Source organism: Acomys minous (assembly GCF_964271855.1).
Source record: "Acomys minous genome assembly, chromosome: 5".
Lineage (NCBI taxonomy): Eukaryota > Metazoa > Chordata > Mammalia > Rodentia > Muridae > Acomys > Acomys minous.
The window spans coordinates 99876637-99894619 of NC_140494.1; the positions used below are offsets into that span (position 1 = coordinate 99876637).

Here is a 17983-nt window from a genome sequence, read left to right on the forward strand (position 1 = left end):
CTCTGACACACTAACTTTCAGATACATAAAAGCTTAGTGTTTTAGCATCTTTCAGACACAAAACAGCTGACACACTGATGGACTCTTGGAGACTATGACAGCATACACAAGTAAGACCTCCAGAAAAGGGAAAGTAGACACTAAGTCCCACTCTTAACCAAGAAGATATTTGACACTGATGCAACTGTGGAAAAGAATATTAATTTTCTCTACTGAAGTGCTGGTGGGCATATCAGGCACACACCAGGGTGGGCCCATTACCCAGAAGGAGTTTGCCAACACACACACACAAAAAAAACCAGACTGCATAAGTTACTTTGTGCTCTTTTTGTTTTCTTTTGATATATTCTTTTGTCTCATGTTGAGGATTTTTTTTGTTTTGGTCTGACTAATTTTTTCATTAGTTGTATTTTTTTTCTTAATTTCATCTTTTTTAGTCAGATTTTTAAAGAGAAAGTACATAGAATTGAGTAAGTGAGGTATGAAAGATTTGAAGGAGAAGATACAATATGATAAAAATATATTCTTTGTATAAAATGTTTTAATGTATTTTAAGTTAAATAAAATTTAATGAAGTTTAATGTTGTAAGGTACTCTACCATTTGGGCTTTTATTTCACCAAATATAAGTAATTTTTCTACAGAATTTAAAATTTTTCAGCTATACCTATGTCACTAATTACAATGATTTTTGATACAATATATTCACCATTATTCTTGTTTGTTTAGATTTATTACATTCTAACTAGTGAAAATGAAATACAAAATTAGTATTGTATGGTATAATACTGTTTAATGAATAATTTGTCTTATGAGCATCTTTCGATTATTTGCTTAAAAATAGCACTATCTAAACAAATGTCATGAACAATACTAAGATGTGTGTGTTTTATGTCTATATTTTTAGATGCAATCAAAATGCATTCATATTTGCACAAATATCTCAAAATAACTTATTTAAGATGCCTGTCTTTCCCTGTTGCAAAGTAGGTTATCTCTGTCATCTGATCATGTCTCTTCAATCTCCTACACTTTTTGTTTGCCCTCATAGAATTACTCCTCTGAATTGTTAACAATCCTTCATGAGTTCCTTTTTCAATTTATTAGATGTTCTGAAATGTCTTGTTTCTTCTTTTCTTTCGGGTTACCATGACAACATGGGATCATTTAAATACACAGATGAAGGCTACTGGTCTAAATCAATGGAAAATGTGTGAGAGTGTAATATTGAACCCTCCAGTGCATGAGCACAATACAAATGCCCCATTTCTTCAGAGAACTTTACTTCTATTTCAAAACTATTTTGTAAATTCCATTGTAATGGTCTTACTGTCTCTAATTACTTTTAGCCTGGCATAAATCTTACAATGACCCTTATTGAATGTGTGAGTACTATAAGTACTGTTTTGGGGGGATACCCCTTGGATTGTAGAATGGTTATCTGAATTCTTGGTACACAGTCACTGGGGATCTGTAACAATGACAATCAACAAGTTCTTCACAGAATGCCAAATCATCCTAGTGAGGCAAAACTATCTTTAGTTCGTAGATGTTTATCTACATATACAACAGACACTTGACTTTTTAAGGATTTTAAATTTATTTTATTTTCATTTTTATGTATATGACTGCTTTGTTTTCATATATGTATGTGTACCATATACATGCCTGGTGCTTGTGGAGACCAGAATAGAGTGTCAGAGCTCCTGAAACTAAAGCCTAGACAATTGTAAGCTACTACGGGTGCTCTAACAGAGATTCTCTGCAAAAACAGCAAGTACTATTAACCAATGACCACCTCTCCAATCTAAATACGTAGGGTCTTATTATACCAATTCTTGATATACACAGTCAAAATAACAATTCCATATTGCATCTACAAATATCGCTAGATCATCATCAAAGCACTGCTTTAAAACATACATTATATGTATACACAAAAATATTATTTTGGTCAATTGGTACACATTTAAGGAACTTCCTACTTTGCCTACTAGAACATTAGCATTTCTAGAAATATAAACTTTGTATAAAGACATAATAATTGTACATACACACTGTATATTAGATATCATTAGCTTGTTTTAATACATTAGCTTTGCTATAAAAACAAACAGAATCAGGAAAAATATAACATATATATTTGAAAAGCCACAGCCACAGGTTAACATGACCACTGATAATTGCTGCTGCTTCTGAACAGTAGCACAATTATTACATATTCAAAAACACATTTGCATGACAAATAAACACTTTAAATAGCAAGGTATGAGCTCAGCCACAAAAAAAAAAAAAATGATCAGCCTTTACGCTGGACATTGACCTTGACCACAATGCTATTTTTTTTTATAAGAAGCATGCATCATGAATATAATTGTTACTTCTTAGATGATTAAAAACATAAAATATATAATCCTGGTTTATTTTAAGCAATGATTTATTACTAAGTTATATCATTGACATTTGAAAAATTAAATGCCTTCTTTGCAGTGTTGCTGCCTTTGAGAAAATGTTACTTTGTCTTTGAGCTTCAACAGCGCTTTCCTCACCTCCTTGTTCCTCAGGGTGTACACAACAGGGTTGAGTAGAGGTGTCAGCACAGTGTAGAAAACAGCTACAACTCCAACCACAGCATCCCTCGGACCTGGCCTCAGGTAGATGAAAACACAGGGCACAAAGAAACAGAGGACCACGATGCAGTGTGAAGCACAGGTCTGGAAAGCCTTGTGTCAGCCCTCTGAAGTGTGGATCCTCAGGATGGAGCAGACAATGGACACATAGGACAGGGATATCAGAAGAAAGCAGCCTGAAGCCACTACCCCGATGTTCACAAAGATGACCATCTCATTGACAAAGGTGTCTGCACAGGCCAGGTTGAGGATGGGAGGAGCATCACAGAAAAAATACTGGATCTGGTTGGGTCCACAGTAGGGCAAATGGAAGGTCAGTGTGGTATGGACAGTAGAACTCACAGAAACAGTGAGCCAGGTGCTAACAGTTATCTGGACACACAATCTCCCACTCATTATACCGCTGTACCTGGACAACTGACTGCCAGGCAGCGATCATAGGACATGACTGTGTAGAGGAAACACTCAGTGCTACCCAGGAAGTGGAAAGAGTAGAGCTGTGCCACACAGCTGTGGAAGGAGATAGCCCCGCCTTCTGTGGACACCAAAGTCATCAGCATTGGGCACTGTGACTGTGGAGAACCACATGTCAATAAAGGAGAGGTTGGAGAGGAAGTAGTACATGGGTGTGTGGAGGTGGGAATCCACCCTTCACCATCAGGATGAGAAGGTTTCCCAACACAGTAAGAATATAAATCACAAGGAAGACTCCAAAGAGCATGGTGTCCAAGGCTGGTGGATAGAGAAGACCTAAGAGGAAGAACTTGGTCACTAAACTTCCATTTGACATTTCTTCTCGTCTTTTATTTATTTCATTTTGCATGTAACTGAGAGCAGAGAACTACTTCTCTATGTGGTCACTGTATCAGCCATGATAGATAATTCTAGTGTTCATTCGGTCTTGCATATTTCAAAGCTTCCGTGGTAAGGACAATGAAATCACCTCTGTTTGTCTCATCTCTCAAACAAGAGGATGTAGAAGGAAATGTAGAAATATGCATACACAAAAAAAGACAGAGAAGAGAATGATGTTTTATTACCTTTGTATAGGTGTATATTTTAGCTTTCCATGACTATAACAAGTACCTGAAGCAATTTAGGAGAAAAGATTATTGGATTTGATTGGCAGGCCCCATTTCCTTTGTGTCTCATCAAGGCACCATATCATATGAGTTACATGACTAAACTCTTCACCTTATGACCAGTACATAAAAGAAATAAGGTGAGGTAGAGGGTAGAGATCCAAAAATCCTCCTGTAAGGGTGTTTTCTCTGTGATGAGAAGCATTCTTAGCTAGAACCCATGCCTCAGCAGTTTCAGTTTCCTTGCCAAGTGTGAGGCATTTTTAAGTAATTTATTCAGATTATATCTCAATTGTTATCCTCTCATTTCTATCTTCCCATTCCCCCTCCCTCCCTCTTTCATCCTATTCCCCTCCCCCAGCTGTGTGACAGAAGGGGACTTCTTCCCCCACTATAAGATCACAGCCTATCAGGTCTCTTCCTGCTTACTCTTTCTCTGAGTGTCACCAAGTCTCCCCACCAAGGGTGAGGCTTTTGATGGACACTTACATAACCCAACCACAGTCATTGTTATAAGTTTAAAAAATGGTGAATGAAATGCAAATATAATATCCAAATCCTTTCTTGTGAGTCAGGTATCATCAAAGTTTAATCAAAGAATCATCTGGGCAATCAATTTAATCTCTGGCCCTAGAGCTTCTTCCATGCCTCTTGAGACTGGTAATATAACTTCATTCCCTGCAGTTTCCAAAGTGGAGTTCCTTGTTCTTGGTGGTTAGGGGTAGATGACTTTACTCGAGGATTCTTGGGGGAAACCTGGGTCCTACAAAGTCAGAGCCACCTGAATTTTTACAATGTCCAGTTATACTCTGAAAGCTAGAAGAAAAGCCGCTTTCCTATTACTCTGACAAAGTGTTAGGTTAGATGAAACAGTCAGTGCAATGGTACCCTATCACGTTCACAATACTCAGCCATACTGGAGAAAGAGGTGGTTATGCAAGGACTGTGTGTTGTTTGGCAGCTTTCTGAGAATTCTACCTCTCATTCTTTATTTTCTCCCCAAAGTTGATGTAAAAACTTACAGAGGCAAGAAGTTAGTTACTGACATGACTATTTCTGAACTTCACGACAACCCTACATCATGCTCTCTCTTACCCTCACCTGTTGTCTGGCATTACTGATATCACCTCCCTGAGAGGTCATGGGCAGTAAATAAGATGCTAGGAATGTTTAACTTATTACAACACTTTGACATGTGATAACTGTTTAGTAACTGATATTCAATCAAACATTATACCCTGTAGAAGCATAACAGAATTGACTTTTTGAACTTACAGGAAGAATAAGTATACTATCTTTGTGTTAATGGACACTTCTCCATTTCAAAAGTAGCTACTCATCCTCAATACTGCTACTGGTGCTCACATCATCCCCTGAATATCACAAGGCTTCTCTATGGCCTCTCAGAGTTATCATTGATATCCTTTGGTCTCCTCAGTGAGAGTCTCTACATCATTTATCACTTACTAGAAATGCATGACTGCCATCCTACCCTTCCTCCACGTGGTCATCTTCCATGAGGGTCTAAGAGCATTGAGTTCCTGTGTGCTACTCCTGACAGGATCTATTAGAAACCCGACATTTCCTGTAATTCACCCTTCTAACCTAGTTTTCTGCATATTTTTAACTTCTTCAGTTTCATTAAGATCACATTGTATCCTAATTCACTTTCTGTTTTTCATAAATATAGAAGATGCTCTTCTGAGAAACATTTTTGTCATCTATGTTGCTTCTTCAACACCTGCAACCTGACACAGGAAAATGAAACCAAGGCAATTGAGGGAAATCAATGTCAAGAAAAAATAAAAACTCAAAACTTGAAATTCTTTTTACTTAATAAAAATATTCCATGGGTGTTGATACTTATTCATTGATATTGAAATAATGATAGTTAATTGTTCTGTGGATAAAGATTGGAAGGAGATGCCCACCACTCAAGAGAAAATGGCATTTTCTACAAAGAGACTTCACATTAAACAAAATTGATTTTAATCTCAGGAAATGTGGTTTCAGGAAAATTAAAGCTTCATTTTTTTTTCAAATATGAGCTAGTAGAGATAGGATTACTATAATCATCAGTTTTAATTCAGGACTCATTAAAGGGAGGAAACATAAGTGCAAAATCTCTGCCATATTAATAGAATGAAATCACAAAGTGAAATTTATATTTAGGCGTGATGAAAAATTAATTTATTAGGTTACATTCATGGCTGGAATTCCCATCAAAAAGGTCAATATTTGAGTTGCTTTAATGCTTTAACAGCATCACCACTATTTGGAACCACTCTGTTTACACACATCCATCTCCTGTTTGTGTATCTTGTCTACCTGCCTACATGTAAATCATCTCATAGGAATGCTAGCTAACTACAATTAGATGATGCTCAAATAATGTTGCTGTATAGAAAATTTAAAATTTTTAAAAAGGAAAGCAGGAGAAAAAAGTAATAAACTAATCTAAAACTCACCTTACAAGATATGATTTCTTTCAGGAGAAAATTCATCAGAATTTTTTCTCCAAATGTTTCACCTCTTATGTGCTGTAGGTAGGTACTAGTCTGTAAGCTATCACTCGCAGACCAATATACCAAATTAACAAAAACCTGGTCCGTTTCTTATCAGCAGCTAACTCGGTAAAGTGTGTGGAGACTGGAAATCAACATGACTAAATGAACAGGTGTTTAAATTGGTTGTCATGCCCCCCCCCCCCTGCCGTCTCAGAGAAAGAAACTGGGCTTCCATATTCCCTCAACGAGTACAAAAACAGCAAGTCATCAAGGAAGATTATAAATAAGTAGGCACATCTCCCTATGCATTTCTCACTTGAATCCTCCTGGGATACCCCATGTATCCTAGCATGAATACTTATATCTAAGAAGGGGAAAGACGGGCTGTTGTTCTCTTCTCTCTTCCCTTGGTGAAATATTACTTGCTGTCCTTTGAACAATGTTCAGAGTCTGCATGGCCATGGTCGTCTGCACACTCCACTTCAGTATCATTGTCTCTTTCATCATCTTTATACACAAAAATCACACTCGAATTTTCCAAATGTTCTTGTTATTACTTAGGATTTCAGATTCACTTTTCCTAAAAGAATGTCTAGTGATTGTAATGCTTTTCCAATTGTATGCCATAACTTTACGTTATTTATTATATATCATTGTTTTGTTTTTACAAACTTAAAAAACACTTATGTTAGCGTCTATGTAAATTTTCTCATCAGAAATTTCCTTTATTTCTTTCTTTGGGATACTAGTGTTTTTCTTATTGGTTTATATGAGCAATTTTTACAAATGAAAAACACTAATATTGCCATCATTCAGGTTATTATTGCTTTCATCTATTTTTTTTTACTATTCCAAGAAATTTTAGTCAAAGATTTCAATATAGTTTTAAAGTTAGTATGTTGTTTTACAAAAGTTTGCCCATGTAAAAATATTTATCAGTTTCCTTTTACATAATGTTTAGTGATTTAAATAATAATAATTATTATTATTTACTTGCCTGGGTTTAACGTTGCTTTAGATTTTATATAAGGATGGTTTTATTTCCTGGGATTAAAGTTGGGATTACCTCATTAGCTGATGTGCTCTTTTGAAAAATTAGGTTTCCAATTATGGTTTCATTTCTGTGAATCACCTGGTGTGTTTCATGTGCCAAATTATTATTAAGAGTGAACTGTCCAAGCTTTCTTTCACAGCAAAATAACTGAATACAATATATGAATCTGTATTTTTAGTATTTTCTTTCTGTTACCTAATTATCTTTACCAAAGTATCATAAAGGCTGCTGCAGCTAATTCTATAGTCTACATGTCACTGATTTTCTGATGCATACTTTGATAACCAGGGTCAAGACTTTTCTCAGTTGAACTTCCAGATAATTCAAAATAATCATTTTGAAAAAATTGCCTTTCTCTACCTTGCTGAACATCGATTTGATGTGTGTGGCATCCTCTATAATTGCCCCTCACTGTGCTCTGTTTTGCTATTTGTCCATCCTCATATAAATGCCCAGCTCCTTAGTGGGTTTCAATATATAGGTTTAGGACTTTCCTTTTTCTTGCTTTTAATTTCTCTAAGACTATCTTGATCATCCATGTCGTCTGTTCTATTTTAATGCAGTATTTGCTTCAAGATCTACATTTCCATGTGTACAGAAAAACACAATGAAAAGTTTTAGTAATACTTCAAATCTTGCAAATACTTTAGTAGAACTTGGGTCTTTAAAATGTTAAGTCTCCCCATCTATGAATGCACCCAACCTACTATTTATTTCATCAGCAACTTTTACATTGATCTCAAAAGTACTTTGCTAATTCTATTGCCGTAGTGTTAGTTAGCTTTACTTATACTAACTCCTGGTCATATCAGAATTATCAGCGTTTTAGGTAAGATGAGTTTCCTGTGGGATGTTCATGCACTGTAAAAGATTATAGCCATGAAATTTGACATCTCCACATGTTACCAAATGACCTAAGTGATGCAAAACTGAACCTAGAGTCATTGCTTTGTATGTTTAACAGATGCATTATATTTTATGTTGAACCTACACAAATACAGATGAATGTAACACATGAGAAGTGTACTTGCAAAGCACACATGAGTATGCTGCAATAAATTGCTGAGTGATTCACTGCTCATTCATTCATTGATTTTCAATCAACTCCAGAAGCTTTAGTATCCATTTTTTCACTACTCAAAATCATGTTGCAATAAACTACTATATCTGTTTTCAGATGCTGATATAGATATAGATGCTATTATGAAAAAACAATTACATGTGATACACCTTTCTTTTGATACATATTTGAATTTGTATATGTGTATTTGATCACTACACATACATACATACATGTGCACACATACACACAGGCACACACACTCACTCACTCCTTGGAGTAGAATTTTGGGGTTCCAAGAACTGCAAATGATTGTTTTAATTTATAGTCCTAGTTTGCTAACTAGGGTTTTGTTCACAGGGCTGGACATCTCCACTCCCTCCACATGTTGCTATAGCAACTTTTTTATTGTGGTGGCATGGTGGGTGTAAAGCAGCTTCCAATTTTGTTGTTAACATTCTCATTTTCCAAATAAAAAATATACAGGGGAGGTAATCCCCCCCAGGAACAGTCATAGGGGAGGGAAATAAGGGGAAAATGGGAGGGAGGGAAGAATGGGAGGATACAAGGGTTGGGATAACCATTGAGATGTAACAAGAATAAATTATTAAAGGAGAAAAAAATTTTAAAAAAAAGAAGTTTTCGTTATTATGTGATTTTATGCATGGCATCCTTTTTCTTTCATAGGTATCTTTTCTTCTTGTTCATCATTCTGGTTCATTACATAACAACATTTAAACAGAAAAATATAAGCTTTGGAGTGAGAAATAATATTCACAGTACCCATATCTGACAAAGAGTTGAGATCCAAACTAAGCTATGTCCATACCTCAATAAAAACTGTCCTTCAAATGGAAGATTAGGCAAAGGATGTATATTAATAATTCACAGCAGGACAAAGCCAAACATCATCAGAAACCTGTTTGTATTCATTATTAGTTGGTGCCGTACAAAATTTCTAACAGGGAGGCTGTTGAGACATCTTTTAACACCCTTGAAAGCACTTGGGTTAAGTGCTTGCTGCATAACCATGAAAGCCTGAGTGGGAAACAATAGGGGAAGTCATAGCTTCCACAATAGATCTCGTGCACACACACACACACACACACACACACACACACACACACACACACACACACGTTGCATGTATATACATGAGAGAGACAAACAGATACAAAAACACACTTATAAAATATTAAAGTATGTCATATCTGCTGCAGTGTTGCTTTTATTTTTAGGTAAGATGTGGCTGTTTGTTTCGTTTTGTTTCTTAATCATGACCGTCACTTAATTTTATAATAATAATTTGATTTATATTCTTGTGTCCTTTCTTCTATATTCACATAACATCTGAATTGTCTTATTTGATTTCAAAAATAGTAAAAATTAACCACACTTGTGCTCTTGCCTTCTTTACCAACTAAAGTTAAGCAATGTGATTACACCTTAGTTTTCTCTACACCTGTTTAATATCTCATGGTGACGCAATACTTTTATCCATTTAATCATCATGATGTGGTTTTCCACTTATGCCAGTATAAACAATGTATCAGCACAGACACTTAGTGAGTAAACATATGCACTGATGTTTCCGACTAAGAGAATATAATACAATGTTTCAGTGTCTGTATAGCCAAATTCATTACAGAAAGTAGTCTTACTTGCAAAAAAAAGTTTAATATACACAAATGCAAACAACATGAATAAATAACCCCCCAAAAGAGTGATTTTTTCACCACAATCTTTTGTTTCTCGAAGAAAAAAACCCATTTATTCTTTTTTGTCTTTTTTATATTTATAATAATTATTAGTGTGCCTGTATGTATGGTGCCAAGGTTAAGAACATGTCTGCCTTGGTTCAAGTGTGTAAAATTGTTTCTCTCCAGTCACCTGTAAATGGGTTCTGAGAAATCAAACTCAGGTCCTCAGGCTTGGGCACAAAGCACCTTTTCACACTGAGCTATCCAACCAGCCTGCAATCCTATTCATTTAACTAGACCACTCTACTTCCAGTGCAGAGATTCTTCCCTGCCTTGAAAGTCCCACGTGTTCTTGTCCTTTCCTCATGCTCTCTTTCTCTTCTCCATACCTCCTTAAAACAAATTTTCTCTAGCCCCATTTTTTTCTTCTATTTCAAAATGGAAGAAGATAAAATAGTGTCTCTTTGGAAGAAATTTCCCACCTTCTTTCCATATACCCATCTGTAGGCTTTGAATTTTTAAAAATCTACTTTATTTGAGGTTCCACCCCACCTACCCTAGATAGGAGAGAAAGAAGGTTAATAATGACAGAAGTAGACCTTTTTTAGACTCAGTTCCTTGGGGCAATTCCATTTGTCATCATCGGGATTTCAGAAGACCTGTTAAACAGAAAACCAGAAATTCAGCAAAAGAGACTGCAACCGCAGCATCCAGAACCTTGAGGCATTCTCTGGAATGTTTCTCTCTAAGAGTGTTTCAAAGCAGAGCAATGAACAGCCAAGTGATCCAATGTGATACAAAAGTGACTGATCTAAGTTATTTGGACTATTTATACTCTACCATAGTCCATACAGGATGTTTTACAACTGGAAGAGAATATTTTCCTACATGAGATAGTTCCCTTTCTAGTGGACAAACATCACTTTCCTCTCACAAGTCTGTTTCACGTCTCACATTTGGGATCAAAACAAAAACATGTTTATATCCACTACACTCATCAACAACATAGAAAGTAAAATTGTAGCAAGTCTAGAGTTAACAAACTAGCAGCAATCACTTTGGTTCCCAAATAGATAAAGCATCTGCCCTAACTTCTAAAGGCCAGGGATCCACACTAGAATTTGGAGCCAAAGCCTCTGTATAATCAAGTGTACCGTTTCTTCACATTATTCTTTTTAAATGGATACTCTTTTCAGAAATATTAGGCTGAGAGTGCTTCCTGTAATAAAAGGATGATGTAGTGGGAGTCCTGAGTAAATCCTACCTTACTTTCTCTGTGTGGAATAATCTATTATCAAAGATAAGTCTGACTTACACTTCTCACCATTGAGAAATAATATCCATGCAATAGGTAAATAAACAGATGAACACAAACCAAAGTACTTGAGGTGACTCCTTAATTGCGGAGTAGTTTATTCAAAATAGGCCAAATGTGATGTGTTATTTTACAAATATGTTCTTTACAATATGAAGTAATACAATGGTTAAACACCAGACAAGATATGTTTTCACATGTAAATGTTTGCTGTCTATAGTTTGCCAGCCCTGGGTCAGAGCTACAAGCTTCTTTATGCCTGGGGCTGAATGAGTTCATGTCATTTGTCTACATAGACTTACATAGATCTAATTCATTCAGTTGTGTGACATTAACTTTTGTAGACACCTTTACTTTCTATAATTCCATTTCTTCAGGTGTAACACTGTGTATATTTTGAGTCACTTCTCCAAATGTCCTGTTGCCATTCTGGAAGACCAGAGTGCGTCATATTTATGACACACTCTAATACAAGGGCCTAGTAACTTACTTCAAGATAAATTTGAATGGTACATTTGAAGTAATTAATACATGGCATTCATTTATTATCTTTAGGTTCAAACTTCTTTCAAATTCCACCCAGATCTTCTTGGGATAAGTTTCAAGGTGAGAAAACTAAAACCCAGAGAAGAGGAAGGGGACTCTCAATGTATTAACAATTGCTTCTTATTAGGAGCTTGTGCTACAGGGACACGGCTGCTAGTTAAGCAAAATTCCAAAGGGTCTCTTGATCACAAAGCCCAACGAAATTAGCTTACACTCAGTAAGGTAATTGCCCCCGATGGAAAAGACATCAATGATCTCAGCACCCCTTTAACTCATACCCCCACTGAGACTGTAGGAAAGAAGAGCCTGCTAAGAAGAGCAGAAAGCTAGACTCCAGAGGCCAAAAACAAGGGACCCCACTGCCAATAGCATCACAGAGGCTATAAAGGGGAAGCAGGAAGAGCCTGGTTTCACAAGCAAGCACCACAGTCCATAAAGCTGCAGACATGGGCCTCCTTGAGGAGCAGCAACATGCAAGAAGCCGGGGGAAACACCTGGCGATGGCCAGGCTGCAGATTCTCATCTAAGCAGAGCTCATCAGCAGAATCCAAAAGGAAGGGAGAGGTACAGTAATAGGTATCCTTCTGCGACTTTATTCATTGTTACAGGTTTGGGGAACAGAAGAGGCAGCTGAGCCCTAAAGCATTAACTATGAATGGAGAGTCTTTGAGCACTATTTACCAAAGGTCATTTTTGTCTTGGAGTTTTCTGATCCAGATTATCTTCAGAGTTAACCTTAAGCCTAATTCAGAACATGCAGGGTATGCAAAACAATGATGGCATGGTTATGTGGGCCCTGGCATTCTCAGTCATGAGCCATCCCGAGCAATACACAGATCCAAATGCTAGATATTGACAATGCATTATGCAAACTTGTCACTGAGTAGAGCGTTGGCTGTGCCAGTATGGAAGTTTGAAAGGGTAAGATCTGCAACAAAAGTTAACACAATTAATAATATACTCAAGTAAAAGTTCTGTGTTCCCACTCTCTTAAAAAAAAGTAAGGTAGTAACATTTTCAGACCATGGGTAAATATAGTGGAAACTTTGGAAAGCAAAACTGTAGATAGGGAGATACGTTCATTAGCTTTAGTATTTAGATGTTCTCTGCAAGCAAATAGAATCTCAGTTGGAGTGGAGTGAAAAGGGAAAAATGATAAAGAACAATAATGTGATATGAAAGAGAGGGGGAGTGGTAGGGAGAGATTCAGGGAAATAGAGAGAAAGAGAAGGCAGAATGGAAGTAGGGAAGGGAGAGAACCATTTTTATGTCTGTTTGAGAATAATGCAGAATGTGTGTGCCATGTCCAGAGACTTCACAAGAACATTAAGCCTTTTCCCCTGCTGTCTTCTGTCAGATGTGATTGTCAAAGACATGCAAAGCAGCAACCAGACCTCTGTGTCTCACTTCGTCCTGGTGGGCCTGCATCACCCACCTCAGCTCAGGATTCCACTCTTCCTGGCATTCCTTGTCATCTACCTCCTCACTGTCTCTGGCAATGGGCTCATCATCCTCACTGTCTTGGTGGACATCCGGCTCCACCGGCCCATGTACTGGTTCCTGTGTCACCTCTCTTTCTTAGACATGACAATTTCCTCTGCTATTGTCCCGAAGATGCTATCTGGCTTTCTCTTGGATAGCAGAATTATCTCCTTTGGAGGATGTGTGATTCAGCTGTTTTCATTCCATTTCCTGGGCTGTACTGAATGCTTTCTCTACACACTCATGGCTTATGACCGATTCCTGGCCATCTGTAAGCCTTTACACTATGCTACCATCATGACTCGCAGCATCTGTAACTACCTAGCTTTGGGCACCTGGATCGGAGGGACCATCCACTCACTTTTCCAAACGAGTTTCATATTCAGGCTGCCTTTCTGTGGCCCAAACCGAGTTGACTACTTTTTCTGTGACATCCCTGCCATTCTCCGTCTGGTCTGTGCAGACACCACCATCAACGAGTTGGTCACCTTTGTAGACATTGGCTTCCTGGCCCTCACCTGCTTTATTCTCATCCTCACTTCCTATGGCTACATCGTGGCTGCCATTCTACGAATCCGGTCTGCAGATGGGCGTCGCAATGCCTTCTCTACCTGTGCTGCCCACCTCACTGTGGTCATTGTTTATTATGTGCCCTGCACTTTCATTTACTTGCGGCCTGGCTCACAGGAGCCTCTGGATGGGGTAGTAGCCGTTTTCTACACAGTCATCACTCCCTTGCTTAACCCCATCATCTACACACTACGCAACAAAGAGATGAAGGCAGCATTGCGGAGGCTGGGAGGCCTCAAGGAGGTGCAGTCTCTCTGACTTCACCCAGCACAGTCCTACCTTAAGTGCAAACACAAGGATGAAAGATGTTGTGCCAAGCAACTAGGAAGAGTTCAGACAGAAACAGGAAAATAGGTTTAGTATGGGAAAGAAAGGATTTCTCTTAGAAACAGGAAACCTGGAAACTTCTACACTGTAGTCTGTTGGTACTCATGATTTCACACATCACTCTTTAGCAATATGGAAAATGAATTAAAATCCCACTGAGCGAGGGCATCATCTAGCAGTAAATTTGTAAGCTAAATGCAAAGACCACGTGAAGGATGTCTCTCTGTGGCACCATGTATGGGTGCATTTTAAGTTCCAAGTCCTGTGTTGTCACATAACCCTCCTTTAAACCGTCAAACTTAACCTTGACCAACAAACCTTGTGTAAATTAAGTATTTCTTGTCATCATCATACAACTATGGATCGGGGAAGTCCTGGCTGACTCTCTCAACTCTCTTGCCTCCGCCTTTTACTTTAACAAAGGAATACCATTGTACTTGAACATGAAGGAGCCATTTTACTTCCGTAGGAAGAACCTATTGCATGTGTACCGCCCAGTGACCTGGGGAGAGATTCAGCTGAACTTTCACAGGTCTCTACTTTGGTAAAATTTAGGTAAGAATGTCAAGGAAAGGTTTCCTTTCCATGGGCATAAAGTAGATCATTCTGATCTTCTGTGGATGTGGATAAACTGATTGTCTGACATGATAAATACATGTTTGGGCTGCCGCATTCCCCCATTCATTACAGAGATGAAGAATTATGCAGATGGGGCAGAGTTGTAAGAAGTATGTAACTGATTGACTTACAATATTCAGTGACCTGGAGCTCATCCTCATGCTCTCTCATAGGAATGTTTCCAGCATCCAAGGAGAGATCCTTCATTTGCAGGACTGGTTTTCAGAAAGCACATGGTCAGAATGTCTAGGCAGATGTCTGTATTTTCCAGATTCAATTCCAGTTGTGATTTTTGTTTAAGCCTAGGATGATTGATGCGGCAAAGTACTTACAAGAAATGTATATTGTCATGGAGTTACCTTCCAAAGTTAAACTTCAAAATCTGCATGAATGAACAATATGATTCAACTCGGCACTAATATGTTCAATATATCTCCAAATCACTGGCATTATTGTTATTCTAAATGAGTTTCTGATCTTCAGGCTAGAAATGTGTTTATATATAAAACAAAAAGATAAAATATTTGGCCAAGTGATTACAAAGTGATTGATATAATTCATCATATACCAACATTGCTTAGGAACTGAAGAGAAGAAAAATCACACTAGGCTTGAACTATAAAATGGCTTCTTGAAAAAATATGGTAGTGTTTGGTTTGAAAGTATGGTAAGACCTAGTTAATTGAAGAAGTGCAGAAAATTCCATATAATTGGAAGAATTTCATGCTAATAATAATAATGAAGAGGAGGAGGAGCAGGAGGAAGAGGAAAACTAGTTACACGCCCTTTCACATTAATACATGCAACCACAAAGCCACAGGCAACCCTCACACTCCAAAGCCAAAATGGAGGCAGAGCATAAGCAGTAATACCCATGGGCCAAAGCAGCCCTACTACAAATGCAAAAACATCATGTCTCACCAAACAAAACACGTACCACAACATTTGGAACAAACTTTTCAGTCATTTTATACGTCTAATAAAGATTCCACACAAATTCATCATTTAATGAACAAAAATACCACATAAAATCCCAAGAAACAAGCTTATTCTCTACTCACAGTCAAGAAGTGTCTCGCTCACACTACTCCCCAGAAAGAACTACCCAGAGCTATGCATTTTAAACTTTCAACTCTTGAAAGGTACTGATATAAACACTGGTTTGATCTTATCCATCTTTTAAAATGAGAAAAAAAAATATGAGTAAAAGTAGTATTAGCCTGTGTAGCTATTTCAACAATAACAAGTGAAAAGTAAGTGTGTAAATGCTATTAGAATTTTAATAGAATGTCCTGATCTCTTTTGATCCTTCAGCATCATAATTTTGAACAAATACATGCATTTAAATGCATGTATTAAGCATACATGCCTGTATTAAGATACATGTATTTGAACACATACAATATATGTGATGTACATGTATGTACATGCAGGTTTTATTAATATAGGTTTGCTAGTATCAAACGTCCTTATATTGAATATTTTAAATAACCTTGAGTATACAAAAGGGTTGTCTTACCATTTTTCTGTTCATTATTTCTATTTTATCACATTAATTTAGGTTAATTTCAGAATGGACTCTCAAACAGTAAGCAAACAAAAGTACTTAAGTCATCTTGCCTAAGCTTACTATGTTTTTAGAAATTTTTGTCTAAAAGGGCTCCTTTTCACACTCATGTGTAAGTTTTTATGTGAATATTACATTTCTACTCTCTCATATATGTATCTAGGAGGGAAAATGTTATGGTATATGGAAACCATATATATGTGAAACTGCCAAACTGTTTCTCACAGCAGCCACCCCACATTACATTCCTGGCAATATGCATGCTAGGATACTGTGGCCGTCCTAGTGCATTTGAAGTAGAACCTTATTGTGGTTGCATTTGTGTGTCTATAATGACTACATCATTAAATATCTTTTTATGTCCTTATTTGGCATTTCATGTATTTGGCCCAAAGTATTTTCACATCTCTGCCCATAGTGAACCTATGTTATTAAGCATTTTACTACTGAATTTTAATAGTTCTTTACATACCTTGGACACAATTCTTTAATTATATGTTGTTAATATAAAATTATATGTTATATATTACTTATATGTTTTATATATTTATATAAATATTTTTGTTTATAAATATATTTATATTTTATATAATTATAAATATTTTATGTATCATTAATACATATTTAAAATATTTGTTCTTGATTATATATTTTGTATTTTGTGCGTATAACACTTTAAAACAGAAGGTCACATTACAGGTTAATTTTCACTGATTATTGTACTATATTGGTTACTATCTATACATGATAAAATGCTATGGCTAAAGGAAACTTATGGAAGAGAGATTATTTTTTATTACAATTCCAAAGGCATGAGAGTCAATCATGGAGAGGAGGCATGGCACCAAGTGGAAGTCATTTTCACACAAACAAGAAGCTGAGAGATCATACCAGGAAGTCGAGAGAGCAAATTAGAAGTAAGGCAAGAGTATGAAATGTTGAAGTCCATTCCTACTTTAGCACTATCCCTACTTTCAACCTCCCAACCCCACTCCAACCCAACCCATTCCCCCTACCTCCCAACCTCACCCCATCCCACCCCACTGCCCCTACCTCCCAACCTCACTCCAACCCACCCCACTGCCCCTACCTCCCAACCCCAGAGAAAGCATCACCACTTAGGGATTTCAAATTCCTGAAGCAATAAGTAACATTCTCATTCAAACCACCATATGTATACTTGGCCAAGGGTTAGTGAGAATAACCTTGAAGGAAATCTCAGAATTCAGGAAAAATGTAACTCCAGAAGACAGATCACTATGAATAAATATAGGAAAGAAAGAAATGGTGGATATTGTCACATTCTAGCATTTACTTTCTTAGCATTGTAAGATTATAAATATCAGTCTAGGGAGATTATTTGTTTCGTTATTGTTGTTGTTGTTTGGGGGTTGGGAGGGGTTGTTTATTTTACTTTGTTGTGTTTTCAAGATGGGTTTCTCTGTGTAGCCATGGCTATCCTAGACTCTCTTTGTAAACCAGGCTGGCCTCAAACTCACAGATATCTGCCTGCCTCTCCCTCCCTG

General features: G+C 37.1%; 1 protein-coding gene and 1 pseudogene across 2 annotated transcripts; one reads left to right on the forward strand and one right to left on the reverse strand.

The window, feature by feature from the left end:
* Positions 1–2470: 2470 nt before the first annotated feature.
* Positions 2471–3419, reverse strand: LOC311598437 (olfactory receptor 10G9-like; annotated as a pseudogene). The gene has a single exon. The product of its transcript is annotated as an olfactory receptor 10G9-like (transcript).
* Positions 3420–13267: 9848 nt separating this feature from the next.
* On the forward strand, positions 13268–14203 carry OR10G6 (olfactory receptor family 10 subfamily G member 6; the record flags this gene model as incomplete). The annotated part of the gene is made up of 1 exon (XM_084783483.1): positions 13268–14203. One exon carries the CDS (start codon positions 13268–13270, stop codon positions 14201–14203), a length of 936 nt encoding a protein of 311 aa, XP_084639609.1.
* Positions 14204–17983: the final 3780 nt, after the last annotated feature.